At 44.4% G+C, this 15,144-nt stretch overlaps 1 protein-coding gene across 1 annotated transcript; it reads left to right on the top strand.

Moving 5' to 3' along the window:
- The first annotated feature begins 2,079 nt into the window (after positions 1 to 2,079).
- On the top strand, positions 2,080 to 5,836 carry gmnc (geminin coiled-coil domain containing). The gene is made up of 4 exons (XM_087851760.1): positions 2,080 to 2,224; positions 3,353 to 3,438; positions 4,006 to 4,122; positions 4,800 to 5,836. Exons 1-4 carry the CDS (start codon positions 2,092 to 2,094, stop codon positions 5,733 to 5,735), a joined length of 1,272 nt encoding a protein of 423 aa, XP_087707886.1. The 5' UTR covers positions 2,080 to 2,091; the 3' UTR covers positions 5,736 to 5,836.
- The last annotated feature ends 9,308 nt before the right edge of the window (positions 5,837 to 15,144 follow it).

A 15,144-nucleotide genomic window follows, 5' to 3' on the forward strand; every position in this document is an offset into this window, starting at 1 on the left:
TTCAAAGGGACACGGGGAGTCTCCAGGCGTTTTTAAACGGGGTGGCACAAAAACCAAAACAACACAGAGGTGGGATTTGGACTGTTAAGCAACGGTTCTGCATGTAGAACATTAAATCTAATCTATAAGAAGCAGATCTCTGATGTTTTTTGAAGAGTTTCTTGTCAATGTGTAAAATATCTGAGCTCTATGATGCATGGCACACACTCAGTTAATATTTTACAAGGTTTTTGTTATATTTATGTTTTTTTTAAATTATTATTATTAATCAGATCTGAGCATGTTCAGAATGACAGTCATTCTGAACATATTCAGTAAAAGGACTAGATGCATTATCAGGGATTGTAACATCTCGTCTTTTTACTGAATATGTTCAGATTGAACATCATGGCAGTCAGTTTATATGCAGTTAAAAAGTAACAGAACATTAATGTATAAATGAAGTTAACCTTATATACATAAATTTTTATAGAGCCCAGCAGGGGACATGGGAGAAAAAAAAATTAAGACGGATTTTTGCGAGATCTCGCAAAACTTTTGAATTCCAACAATGGCGGCAGCTACTTAGTTGTAATATTACTCTTTCTGGGTCACAAAATACACTTTTAAGATATTTTGAGGCGTGAATGTAGTTGTGTAAACGTCAGATACCTGCTCGGTTTACAAGACATCACATATTTGCAAAAGTGCTCCGACGTTTTCGGAGATCTGACACCCACTAGCTCGAAGCTAACGGGAGGTCGAGACCTACTACAGCCGGGAGGAACACCGCTTTCCCGGCACATCGTGCCTCGACCTCCCGGTCGGCTTCGAAGAATGCGGCTAAAAGTTTTGTGAGATCCTGAGTTTGTTTTGCGAGATCTCGCAAAAGTCCGTCTTAATTTTTTTTCTCCCATGTCCCCTACGGGGCTCTGTAAATTTTAGTTAAACATTACTGTAATGTTTCAGAACTTAACTTTTTTAATTGCTTTCTATCCACAAGTAGCACACATGCTTGACAGGATGACAGGATTTACATATTTGCATTTTGGGGGGGGGGATTATGGATGAAGGGGTAATAATTAAAGTGGACACTCTGGTTTGCAGAAGCGCTTTCAAAGGAAATAAGCCATGAAGAAGGTTGTGACCGCTGCAAGAATATTAAAAACATGCGCAGCATTGGGTAAAATATCTTCTAGCTCCTGCTGAACTGCCCCCAAAATTTAACACTAAATATCAGATGATTTAGTTCCAGGTTCAACTCCAGACTTCCAATTTATAAAGCTCCAATACTTGGATTTGATTTTAAAATGTTGTATTAAATTCATTTTAAGTGCAGAATGAGCTAAAAATAAACAAAACAAAAAAACAACAACTAATTGGAGTGTGTGCACTTTTCCCATTGTGTATTGCTGCAGGCAGTAGTTTTACTGCTCCTGTTTTGTGATCTGTGACCTGTAGGGGTGCACTCTCATAGAAATGTTTACAGGAGTGGCCTCCTAACATCCCCTGGAGCATTTCTGTAGTAGATCCTTTTCTACAGTAGTTTTATGACAGTTTTGGCAGCAATGTCGGCCCAAATAGACCAAAACAACAATGAAAATGGAATAAAAATGGCTGTTTGTTTTGGTATTTGTTGGCTCTATTTTTCATGGTGAGGAAAAAAGATTTCTTCTGTTCTGTAAGAGTAGCCACACTTCTTTAGGTACATTTTTTATTCTTGAAAACAGCCTTGGTAGAGGTCCATCAGAGTTGGCTTGGTCTTGTTCATGCAGCTGAAAAACACACCAGGGTTTCTGCAGTCCCTCCTGTTGCCTGTAGGGGGCAGACAGCATCACTGCATAAATGTTGTACAGATATCTCAGTGTTCAGGTGTCCATATACTTTTGCGCTCTGAAGTGTTGATCGTCACCATATCAACACTAGTCTGAACCTCAAACAACTCTTTGAAACCGCGAGCCAAAGTGTGGAGCAGCTAACGTGTCCCCACAAGGATTAAACAGCCCCCACAAAGATAGATACACAAGTATAAAAACACACTCCCTCCCTCCCTTCATTTGTTTCTCTGTAGGGATTCCCCGTCCTTCTCCATTTCTTCACCATCACCATCTCATGCTCCAGGCCCTGGCTCTCGGCCCAGACACTGTTGACTGTTCCATGGAAACCCTGGCCTCTGTTTGGGGCCATGACCCCGTTGACCTCAGCGATCTCGGAGAGCAGCGTGACGAGTCATCGCCCGAATGGGGTGAGTCCAACTAACAGCATCAGATAGTAACGGTTAGTGAGAGGCCGAGGATGCAGAAGGCAGCTGTACTCTGCTGACTGCGATGTATTCTTCATGGAAGGAATTATTCTACATTTCTATAAATGCCACATTCAGCAGAGTGAGAATCAGCGAGCTGGAGGATCATTCATCAAACACAAAAGGCTCCCAGCAGGTTCAGCATGAGCGATCTGTCTCAGCTCTCTTTGCTGCAGATGGAAACATCCAGAACAGTTTATATTAAGATTCATCTTTTAATTTTCTCAGGCTCTTCTTTCTCCAAGAGTCCAATTTGTCAAGAATGCCCTGCCCTGGTTTCTCCACGCTGCAGCTCCTCTAACGACCACTAGATGCTGCTGATGTGAAATCAGAGCCTCAAGACCAAAAACCAAGGACTTTATAACCATCCACGCATTGTCGTGAAGACTTTTAATAACAATTAAAGGACGTTTCGATGTGGTAGAAGTGAAACCAGTACTGATGAAATGGAAGAAACCTGCATTCTTACTAATGGCCAGCAGGGGGCAGCTCCTCTGGTTTAAATAGAAGTGTCATTATATAGAAGTCTATGAGGATAAAAGCCTTCTGCTCATTTATGGCAGTTGGTTTCAAGTCCTTTTAAATCCAACGTGTTTTAAATTAGGGTCACATTAGAGTCAGCTCAAAGCGAGCCATGGTTTACCATGCGAATGAAAGGTCAGCCCCGCCCCTCACCTTCAAAAAGCTAAGATAGCGGCGGCTAACACATGAATTATGCTTCTGTGTCAGAACTACGCCGTAATTAACCAGAACCAGAAAAGAGTTTAAAATTGGACCTCAGCGACTAATGGGTGGTCTCACAGGTGGAAGCCTCTGGGCCTGAAACATTAAGACAAATCTATTTATTTATTTATTTGGTTATGTGGACACAAGTTTCAAAAGAACCAAATCTCTGATGCCCAGCTGGAGGTTGCTCCAATCTTGAGCATACACTCCTGTGTTAAGATGTAATAAAAAGCCTACTCTGACTTTGAGAGCATGGTCTTGAATCCAGAACTTCAGCCGGGCAAATAATCTGACTAAATCCTCCACTGCCACCAGTTTAAAGTCTGCTGTGTGTCTTCCTCTCAGAGTCTCATTGTGTCTTTGACTCCACGCCTCCGGCTGCTCTGATGTGGACGGAAGATCTCTCTCCTCACCTCCAGAGAAACAAACAGGTACCAATACGTTCTCACATTTAATTTATTATTGTTTTAGTGCACACGAACTACAGTTAGCACAGCAGCCGAGGTTAAACATGGAGTGCAAAAGACACAACCTGACCCTCAAAGTATAGCAGTTCCTTTTTGTCCTTTTTGAGTAAGCTACTGTAACACTTCTTCTTATTTCAGCTGGTACACTGTGCACGTAAACATCTAGCACGTCTAACTGACAGCAATATTTGTTAGAGAGCATGCACGGGGTCAGAAATGAGTCCATCAGAGGGACAGCTCAGAGTCAGAGAGGCTGAGATGGTTTGGACATGTGCAGAGGAGGGACAGAGGATGATGAAGATGGAGCTGCCAGGCAGGAGAAAAAGAGGAAGACCTCAGAGGAGGTTCGTGGATGTAGTGAACGAGGACAATGCAGAGGGTTGGTGTGACGGAGGCAGATGATCCGCTGTGTATTCAGTAAACCGTAACACATTTCAAAAGAACCGGTCGATGTGTGCGACTGAACCTCTGCAGTTCATATACTCGTATCCTTATAATCTGCATTGCTGTGATGTGATTGTATCCTTCCAGCTCCAGGACACTCTGCTGCAGAGGGAGGAGGAGCTGGCCAGGCTGCAGGAGGAGAACAACAAGCTCAGAGCATTCCTCAATTCCTCCTTTGTGAGAAACCTGGAACAAAAGGCAAAGGTCCGTGCAGCATCATCTGAAATAAACCAGCAGTCTAAACAAAGACACTCAGATCTTCATCTACTGAGCTGAGAGTCATAGAGACATATTTCATGTGTCCTGGTGTGCCCGGGAGATTCTTCTTGTTAGTCATAGCCCCCCAAAAAGAGAAAAAATAACTTGCCTAGGAGAAACTAGTTAGACGCCCAAACCACTTTAGCTGCCTCCTTTCGATGTGGACGCTCTAGTCTTCCAAATGGCCGACCTCCTCACCTTATATCTAAGGCTGAACTGCTTGTAACGCCATCTTGTGGTTGTAGGTGAAGGTAGGAACTATTCAGTAAACTACCAGGTATGCCCTAAGCCTCACGTTAACACAAAAACTGGTATGGGTCCACATCACTGCTGACTTCATACCAACCCCATCAGCCTTCAGATCCATCGTCACCCTGTGGCTCTAACATGAATGTGTTTTTGTACAGAAGTAGAAAAATTATGTATAACAAATTACGCCAACTGAAACATTCGGACATTGTTAATGAAACCATGGATCACCAATCCTGGAGACAAATCAAGTCTTTCAAAGTTTACTTTTATATCAGTCCAAAATGTCTTTTGCTCTATGAAAGCATTAAATGTTTGCCACCGATAAAGAAGATAATAACACGCTGCTGTTATTCTGTCCTTGTTTCTTATAGAAACTAACTGCTGATGGGAGGAGGAAGCTGAAGAGAAGCCTGGCTTGCTTTGACAGTTTCTGTGGTGATCAGCGAGCGCCCCCCCAACAAATCAGCAAAAGAGTCTGCAGGAACCTCACTGCCCAGTTCTGCTCTGAGTCTTTAGAGACATCTGCTTGCTCAGAACCAAACCTGGACCTCTGGGTCCTTCGAACTCTGGGACTGAAGGATCGGGACACCATCGATACATCCGAGGAGTCCTCCTCTGAGTGGAGCCTCAGGAGTTTGGTTTACGATACTGCCGTCAATCCATCCTCATTCCCAGAATGCAATCCCAACTCTTCTTTCGGCCCTCCGGTCATCACATCCACAGACACTTCAGTCCACAGTTACTGTCAAAGAGCAACACATGAAACCAGCTGTAGGTACAGTGCTGCTGAATGCCAAGAAGCAAACTGTGAAAATCCTCCTGAGTCAGCTTCAAACTGCCCAGACGACTTCACTGCCGCTCGAGTGAGCACACATTACGAGTTTCCTGAAGCCACGACCAGGACCTACAGCGCCCCGTCTGGTGAGACCTGTTCTCTCACTGCCTTCAGTCAAGTCCAAAATCCTGCTGACCATCACTCTTACTGGTCTTCACTACAAGAAACCCAGACACCATCACAAGACACGATCCAGTTCAACCCACCAGCAGAAAGAGTCTTTCCCACCCCCGTGTTGCTTTCAGGTGCAGACCAACCCAGGATTTCTGCTAGTGGCTTCATTCCAACGAGCCCATGTCATCCTCCGGCAGCACCACATACGCCTCGCAACCGGACAGATTTGGCATTCAGCATGTCCCTCAGTCCGTCCAGCAGCGTCAAGACCCACAGCTTCCCCCAGGGACAGGCCTTTGTCAGAAAGGACGTGGAGGGCCGGTGGAACTTTACCTGGGTTCCCAGACAAGAACCGTAGGAAACCAGATGGTCCTTACTCTGAAAGACAATCACTCACGTTGTCTTACTGCACAAACATCTCAGGCTGATCCTTTAGAACAGCAAGTTTAAGTGGACTCACTATGGCTTTTAGACAATGTTCTGGACTGAGTATCAAAAAATGCCTTGAAGGACCCTAAGATTAATCTTGAAGACCACACGGACAGATGTTTAAACAGTTCAGAGACCTTTGTCCTATGACAGCTTGAAGGAAACACCTCTTTACGTCGCCTTTATGATGCCTATATTAATGACGATTACTTGATTGCCTTCTGTTTACTCAATAATCCAAAAGCTAAGAGTACAGTAGCAACTGGAAAAGAAAAACACGAGCCTGAGCAACCAAACCATTTTATTAAGTATAGATCTAATAAAAAACTTAATCTTATCTTAATGAAACATTCAAATTAACAAAACTGCCTAAAATAACACCTGTATGCGTTTAGTCTGTATTCGAAACTGCCACATAAAAATAATAGCACTGAAACTTTTGCTGCTTTGAGTTTCTACATACATATATGTATATCACATGAATGTCAGTGAGGGACCAGAGCCATTATGACCAGATGACGAGTTCATTTCTGAAATCTTGTTGGCTCCTGCGAGTTCGCTGAGGACCTACTGACTATGGTTCAACGAGAGACTTTTAAATGGACCAAGGGATTGGAAATGTGCTGAAGCCAACATTAAGCCCTGGGGCTGGAAATTAAGCCAAATCCAAAGTGCCAAAACTGCAGTTCCTCTAATGTCCACCAGAGGCTCCAAAACTGAGGCCAAAACTCCAAAACCCCCCTTTCATTAGCCGTTTCTGGGGCCAAACTTTGCTTCAGGTACCAAAGTCCAACAAACACTGAGTTAAAGGGTTTAAAATCTGAGCTTTAAAATGAACAGTGGTAATAAAAACTGAGAGAGGCCGACAGTGATCACTGTTCAGATTCAATAGAACAACATACAAAGCATTAAAACATGTTATAAACACAACAACGTTAATAAACACAGAGCAGTTTGGACCCAGAAGCAGAATTCATTAAAATGTCCAACATTACAGCAGAAATAAACATGTTCACAGTTGTGCACAAACTTGTCACCTGGTCATATTTCATAACTGGTAAAGGTTACTGTTGTAAAGGAGTGTATTTCACCCCAAACCACCATCATTTTCAAACTCTACCCCACTAGACTTTGGTGCCTTAAAAGAACCAGCGGGTGGACGATTGCCATCACCCCTCCAACCTTCTCGCAGTGTTTAACATAAGAGTCATTGGGGTCTGATTCGCTTTCTGAGCCAGCTTTAAATGATCACTAAAACAAATAACTGCTGTTTTAAACTTGGGGTTTAAAAAAACAGAAAAAGTTTGTTTTTATGGTTCACAGTGGATGGTGTTAACCATATTTCACATGTTTTCCATACTGGTGTGTTTTTAGGAACATTCTACCAATAAATTCAGCAAAAGTTTTTCAATGGTCGCTGAAATTACAATTGATTCAAATGTGCCCAAAGCTGTTTTTGTTTATGTTTATCATGTAGCTCTGTTGTTTTCAAATGCAAGGTTTTACTTTAAAATCTCATTTTTCTACCACATCTATAAAAACGTGTCTGATAACACCGTCTGCCTACATGTAAGTCCAACTAACATGAAATTGTTTTCATATTATTTGGAAAAACATTTTCTTAACCCATGGTTTAAACGATCAGATATGTTTACATGTGAAAGCGTTATCCAACGTAAAAATAAAATGTGCTTCATTTCTAAGTGTTGGACTCTAAATGTCAAACATGTCAAACAGCAAACACAGTTATTTATTAGAAGGTGTGTGGGCCAAACTAAAGCTTTTTATGAGCTTTAGAGTTGGTTATTTTTCCCTTTAGGATGTCAGGACACAGATTTGGCCCATAGCGTAGTCTGACCCCAACATCAGCTGACATTAGCTCAGTCGCCACAAAAGCTCATTTCCTTGCAGGTGTTTGGTTCCAAACCAAAGATGTTAAAAAACACGTTAGAGGTTCAAATCTCAGAGATTATCTGTCCAAATTCACTGAGACACTCCACAAGCTGTTTTCACCCAGACAACCACAGAGAGACGCCTGCCTTTCAATTCAATTCAGTTTTATTTATACGCCAACTCACAACAACAGTCACCTCAAGGCGTTTTATACTATAACCCTACAATAATACACAGAGAAAAAAACAACAATCATGTGAGCAACTATGACGCTGTGACGCTGAAAAACTAGTTCATGCATTTATTACTTCCAGGCTGGACGACTGTAATTCATTATTATCAGGAAGTCCTAAAAACTCCCTGAAAAGCCTTCAGCTAATCCAAAATGCTGCAGCAAGAGTCCTGACAGGGACTAGAAAGAGAGAGCAGATTTCTCCTGTTTTGGCTTCCTGTTAAATAATCAGGCCCCATCTTATCTTAATGACCTTGTAGTACCATATCACCCTATTAGAGCACTTCGCTCTCGCTCTGCAGGCCTACTTGTTGTTCCTAGAGTATTTAAAAGTAGAATGGGAGGCAGAGCCTTCAGTTTTCAGGCCCCTCTTCTGTGGAACCAGCTTCCAGTTTGGATTCAGGAGACAGACACTATCTGTACTTTTAAGATTAGGCTTCAAACTTTCCTTTTTGCTAAAGCATATAGTTAGGGCTGGACCAGGTGACCCTGAATCCTCCCTTAGTTATGCTGCAATAGATGTAGGCTGCCGGGGGATTCCCATGATGCATTGAGTTTTTCCTTTCCAGTCACCTTTCTCACTCACTATGTATTAATAGACCTCTCTGCATTGAATCATACCCCCCTTGCTCATAGGGGGTCATATGATTGCTGGGTTTTTCTCTGTATCTATGAAGCGCCTTGAGGCGACTTTTGTTGTGATTTGGTGCTATATAAATAAAATTGAATTGAATTGAATTGAATTGAATTGAATTGAACTATGAGCAGCACTTTGGCGACAGTGGGAAGGAAAAACTCCCTTTTAACAGGAAGAAACCTCCAGCAGAACCAGGCTCAGGAAGGGGCGGGGCCATCTGCTGTGATTGGTTGGGGTGAGAGAAGGAAGACAGGATAAAGACATGCTGTGGAAGAGAGACAGAGATTTATAACAAGAGAAGTCTACTAACACATAGTGAGTGAAGAAGAAACACCCAGTGCATCATGGGAATAAGCAGCCTACATCTATTGCAGCATAACTAAGGGAGGATTCAGGGTCACCTGGTCCAGCCCTAACTAAAGTTTGAAGCCTAATCTTAAAAGTAGAGATAGTGTCTGTCTCCTGAATCCAAACTTCCCTGCCCTGTGTTGAGGACAGCAGAGGGTGTCCACATACTTTTGGTCACACGGGCGTCTCCTGCACTCCTGGAAACACTAAAAACACTGGAGTGATGCTGTGTTCAGATGAAGGAGGTGTGATGAGTTTTCAGGAAGCTTTCTGATTCGAGGCACGCTAAGAATTAAAGTTTTGTGAGTTTGCTCTTCGTCTGTTACCAGTTAAACCAGTCTGACCGTCCTCTTCTTCACCTCCCTCTCTTCTCAGGAACAAAAGGAGGCCTGCGACTCCCCAGAGACGCTCCCCTCACATCCTCCTCCACCCCGATCCGCCCACGCAGGTAAAGATGATGGGTTTTACTTTCTCCCTGGGGGTTCTCAACATGGGGTCCTGGCCCTGCCACGGGTCCCCTGAGAGCGAAGCAGGACCGAGGGAAAGATGGGAGCGAGCCGTGTCCGTGGCGGGCCGACCGAGGAGGGTATCTCTAATGAGAAGGTTAAGACCGGCTGCAGATGTCCGACAGATTGGAGGCTCTTTTAGGGCTGGAGGGACCCGGAATCTGGCAGGAATGTGAAAGGAGGGTCGCTCTGGATCACAGGCTCTGAGTGTCGGCCAGGGAGAGGGGTCATTAAAGAGGGCGGCCGGCTGAAACTCGATCCACGCCGGCTTACCCGGGAAACAACCCGACAGCTTGGCTCGCCTCAGAATGCTGCAGCTAATGAGTCGACACATTTCACACAGGTAAGCTTTCTCAGCTCGCCACTTGTTTCAGTTTCTGGACCTGAGCTCAGGTTTTTGGGGTTTTTCATCGTCTACGCCCACTAAACCTCCACCTGCCCTCCGCAGCAACACTCAGCGTCACTGAGCCACTGAGCTGCAGCAGCTACAACTACACACTGACACCTGAACAAGTGCTTTACATCAGTTAAGCTGGGATGAAATAAAGGCACGAAGAACCTTTTCAAAGTCTCTGAAGCATCAGTCAGGTCTTTTTCTAATATTACTGTAATGAACTTTAACCTTTAACATGCAAACTGAGGCCTGCACAGGGTGGGACGTCCACTGCTGGGAAGACTGCAGCTTTGTGCACACACGGAGAGGAGCTCGGGGTTCAGTATCTGGCCCGAGGAGGGTTTGGAGCAGCCAGCGATCAAACCTCCTGATTAGCAGACGACCTGCAGCCAGTGTTTCAGCATTTTGCCTCAGTTTATGTTAAACAGATAATGACACAGTGTAGTATCTCGTGTGTTTTAGTGCATTTTTATTCACCTGATCTAAAGACGTGCTAACTGCAGTTATGTTCAGATACATAAAAGCAGAGCAGAGCCAGAGCTGTGCATCCAGGCTAAAAGTGAAGGACAGTCCCAGTGTCCTGCTGATGCACAGAGCTGCATGCACACAAGAACAACACAGTGTATGAGTGCCATAAGAATAACAGAGAGACTTTTAATTAGAAATTCATTTGGAATATGAATCTGCAGGCGACGTTAACCTCCTGTTTAAACACAACGTTTAATGAAGGAAGAGTGGCGAGATAAAGAACGCCTTCACACACTGCTCTGGACTGTGTGTGTGTGTGTGTGTGTGTGTGTGTTTAAACGTTATCGATTCTTCTCTAACAGTAATTAGCTGATTGATGAGGGAGCTTCACAGTCAGGACTGCACACACACACACACACACACACACGGTGACAGACTGACCGAGCACCCTCCGTGTTGTCGCGCTAATTGCTTTTAGGTAATGCGTCATGTATAAGTGTATGGATGGTGCTGACCTCTGACCTCTGGATGGAGTGATCAGTGAGAGAGAAAACCTGATGAGACGTGATGAGAGTCCTGCCGCTGCGTCGGGTTAATGTGCGTTTAGAGAACAATGAGGAAGTGAAGGGCGAGTGGACACGCCGAGGATCAAACAGCCAGCCAGGAGAAAATAGATAAAAAAATAGAAATGAAAATAAAGACTTCACAGTCGTCTCTGTTGGTGCACAGTGAGCGTTTTCATTGGTTTATAATCTGTAGCTGAGATAATCCTGTTTGGCATGGATGCCTAACTTTATTGTAACACCTGAGCAGAGACACTGTGACTCTCTCACTCTTATTTATACTATATTAAATATAGATGACTGTGTGTGTGTGTGTGTGTCTGTGTGTGTGTGCGCTGAGTTTAATGGTTGATGAGTCCTAATGGCATTCTGTGTGATGATAAGTAACTACACACCAACTGTCTTCTGCTCAACAATTAACTCACTGTCTCACACACACACACACACACACACACACACACACACACACACACACACACACACACACACACACACACACACACACACACACAATGAGGTGGAACCATCACTGAATCGTATTTGGACAAAAGGTTAAAGGTCCTCGTGAGCTACCATCCATGGAGCTGCCAGATCCACGCTCTGTAGCTAACTGGCTAACAGCCTCCATGTTGGCGTACTGTGGAAATGACAGGTTTCTGCGTCTCATCCAGGTCAGGGGTCAGTCTGAGCGGAGATGCCCAGACGTCCCCTTCCTGGTCACTTCCTCCAGCTCTTCCAAGGACTCCTGAACAACCCCAGAAACATAACGTCTACCCCTGGTCTCTGGTCCACCGGGCGCTTGTCCTCCCAGCTGGACACGCCCAAAACATCTTGTCCAGGAGGCACCCTGGTCAGATGCTAACCCCGAGTCCCTGCTAAATGATCAACTCCCTCTCTGAGAGCCCTTGTGAAGAAGCTCGTTTCCACTGATTTCATCCACTTTCATTCTTTCAGTCACTGCTCACAGCTAGGGGTGCAACAATACTCTTATCGATATTGAACCGTTCGATACAGTGCTTTCAGTTCGGTACGCATAAGTATGAACAATACAAAATTTTTAATTTATTTTATCAACTTTTCTTCTGACGATGCTGTCTGTGTTGAGCGCTCAGTGGATCTGCGTTCGACTACTCCGCCCAGGCTGCACTGTCGAGCGCAGATTCACTGAGCGCAGGGCAAGCTAGCAAGACAGAAGCTAAGCTCGTTGCAACATGGCAAATTGAACCTCCCCCACCCTCATTCAGATCTGGCGTTTGGAACTATTTTGGTTTTCATGTGAGGTATGACCCTGAAGGTAAGCGCGTCATGGACTAAAGTAAAACAGTATGTTGGATGTGCCAGCAATGCTCAATTACATTGGTGGGAACTAGTGCGTTAGCGCAGTTAGCTTGTTAACGTGTTGACACCGTCCAGCCCCACGCATGGGGCGATCCGCGGTAGCTCGTTAACGGAGATTTGCCGTGTTGTGGCGTTAACGTCATTTCAGATTAACGCTGACAGCACTAGTGGGAACACAACAAATATGACTGCACATTTACTCCGACATCATCCTCGTGCAAAGACAAGTGGAAGCAGACAAAAACAACAAGCACGCATGCTACAAACTTTACCCGAGTCATTTAGACAGCCGTTAGCACATGATTCTCCTTATGGGGACCTGATATGTTTAATATGCTGCTGAGAATATAGCCCAGAAGAAGCGTATAGTATAGCTTTTATTTTGGAAAGAGACATTTTTCTATAATAAACTCTCTTTTCCAAAGATGAGTGATTTTCTCCATCAGATAGATTTATTTTTTATTACTTTGTTGTTTCAGCAACATTAAATTTAAAAACTGCACTTTTGAGTTAAAATATATATTTATAATTTTAATAAATCACAAATTAAAAAGTCATGAACATTTTTTTTTGTATCGAAAAAATATCGAACCGTGAATTTTGTGTATCGTTGCACCCCTACTCACAGCTTGTGACTGCAGGCTGAGGGCAGAGAGCTTATAGCAGTGGAGTGGTTTGGGTGCCTATAAGGGCAATCAGTGAGATCAGAAAACCTCTCTGATGATTACAAAATCAAAGGACCAGTTCACCCTGCCCAGGCCAGGGCGACTGGGGCCCCACCCTGGATCCAGGAGGAAGGGCTGGAGGGCAAGTTTCTGGTGCACGGAGACAAACCTGTCACGTACAAGTCATTGATGTCAGAGGACATTAGCTTATTTTATGGAGCTGGTGTGAGTGTGCTGTATACATAAAGATGCTGAAAAAACCTGTAAATGTCCATCAGCTGTAACAGGTTAACGATCAAACAACCCTTAATTTTTATTCTTGTCATTTCATAATGTCTCACAGTTCTTCCACCACCACAGAGTGACATCACAGAGGATCCAAGCACCCCGCTGGGGTTTGAGCAGCTCTGAATTCTGCTTCCTGTCACAGAGGACTGGAAGACGAAAGTGGACACAGAGAGTTATGGTCTGATCAAAGCTCAGGAAAGATGAACGAGGATTCGATATGGGCTAAAAACATTGCGGAAGTGAAGCGACTGTGCAAAAGTAAGGAGACAGAAGTCAGTACAAGCATCTAACGCCACATCCGGATATATCAAAACGCCAGTTTAGTCCCTGAAGTACTTATTTGATCATCTGACTGTATATTCGTGTCTTCGTGTTTCCGCAGAGTCTCAGAGAAAATCAGAGTAAACTGATCAAAGTCAAAGTGAAAAGAAATGCGGAGGAGGAGGTCGAGGAGGCGGGCGAAGGAATTTTCAGTCAATGGTGGATCAAATAACGGCAGTCGCGTGTTGCAAGCGTGCATTGAATGTAAATTTGCAGAGACGACCTTTGGTACAGTAGGAAACACACACACACTGTAATTAATAACCAGTTGAACCAGTCCACACTGGGAACATCAGACTGGATTACACATATCTAAGCTGGTAACGCTGTGGTTGGGGGGTTGATGGGGTGTGTGCAGCTCTGTTTCCTCCACCCGTCCTTAGCATGTCAGCTATAAAAGAACTGATTGTGTTTCTTCTGTATCTGACCAACAATGTGACGCCTGTTTGGTCAGTTCCTCTAATAAACTGTCCAAGACGTCAGAGCTCCAGTTTGTTGCAGCCATAGAAGCTAGCTAGCATTATCTGATAGCGTTGCACTGTAAATACGGTGATGCATGGCTCCCAGAAACCAACATGGCAGCAGTCAAAAGGGTTCAAAGCGGCGAGTGACGTGATGGTGAAACTTTCCTCTGCCGGGGGCTCTGATGCATGTTTATTCAGGCTAACGCGCAGCTGTAAATAAAGTTTGAAGACTGCAGCGTTCAGATGTCGTGCTCATCTTTTCTAAATCCAACATGCATGCAGAGGATCTGTGACGCTGCCAGAGGAAACTCCTCTAACTAAACTTTTAATCGATGTCCTGCTGCTGCGGCGGCGTCCTGCTGGCAGGGATGAGAGGGTCTGACTGAGCAGCGGCTCGCATTAATAAACGCTGATGAGCCTGTTTTTCTTTAAAAGCCATTTCTGCTTTATTAGTGCGAGCAGAGTAAAGAGCGACAGGTAGAGACAGATGAGAGGAGCGGGTAAAGGTCACGGTGACAGTGACGCTCACTGGCGCTCATAGAGTCAGTCACAGTCACGCCGTTATTCCAGGCTTTAGTCTGAGACCGCGGTAACCTCTTTTAGGGGTTTGGGAGTGAAATTAAAGTTTAGGTAAGTTAGGCTTTGACACTTTGTTAAAATGATTAAATTAGAGTTAAGAGGCCTGTGAATGCATTAATGTCACGGCTGTTCCTTCCCCTACTCATGGACCGGAGCGGGAAGCAGCCAAAGTATGACAACCACTTATCCAGAGTACCTCAGCACTACTCTTCATCAGAGCCCCCAAACACAGCCAGAGAGTTTGAAGTGGATTGGTTTAACAGCTGCTGAGATAAGCAAAGAAAAGAGACGGAGATACGGAAGTTCCTTCATGTGGAAACACCCTGTTTGTTAGTGGAAGTGACCCAGAATAGAGCCTGTTTGTTATAGTCATCGGCCTTTCTGCTGTTGTCGATGAATGTGAAGGTTTAGTAACTGCAAATACTTAAATACTGTAGCAATGATTATACTTCACAATCCACACAACGTCGCTGTCACAGCGAGGAGACGGAGGAGTCGCCCCCCTGCAGCATACCTGCATTGTTCTGACAGACAGTGAAGCAGCACCAGTCCAGCTGTTTGCTTGTGACTGTTGTTGGCTGTTTGGGGCGGAGCACGGATTCTCACGCCGCACACGGAGGTGCGTTTGCTGCTCTCTGCAGA

Source organism: Neolamprologus brichardi, chromosome 14 (genome assembly GCF_056152115.1).
Source record: "Neolamprologus brichardi isolate AB-2024 chromosome 14, ASM5615211v1, whole genome shotgun sequence".
Lineage (NCBI taxonomy): Eukaryota > Metazoa > Chordata > Actinopteri > Cichliformes > Cichlidae > Neolamprologus > Neolamprologus brichardi.

Bases quoted from the DNA above. Each gene is read 5' to 3' on its own strand.
- gmnc (XM_087851760.1), top strand. From the start codon at position 2,092: ATGCTCCAGGCCCTGGCTCTCGGCCCAGACACTGTTGACTGTTCCATG. The intron at 2,225-3,352 runs GTGAGTCCAACT...TCTTCCTCTCAG, and splicing joins CGAGTCATCGCCCGAATGGG to AGTCTCATTGTGTCTTTGAC. The intron at 4,123-4,799 runs GTCCGTGCAGCA...TGTTTCTTATAG, and splicing joins ACCTGGAACAAAAGGCAAAG to AAACTAACTGCTGATGGGAG.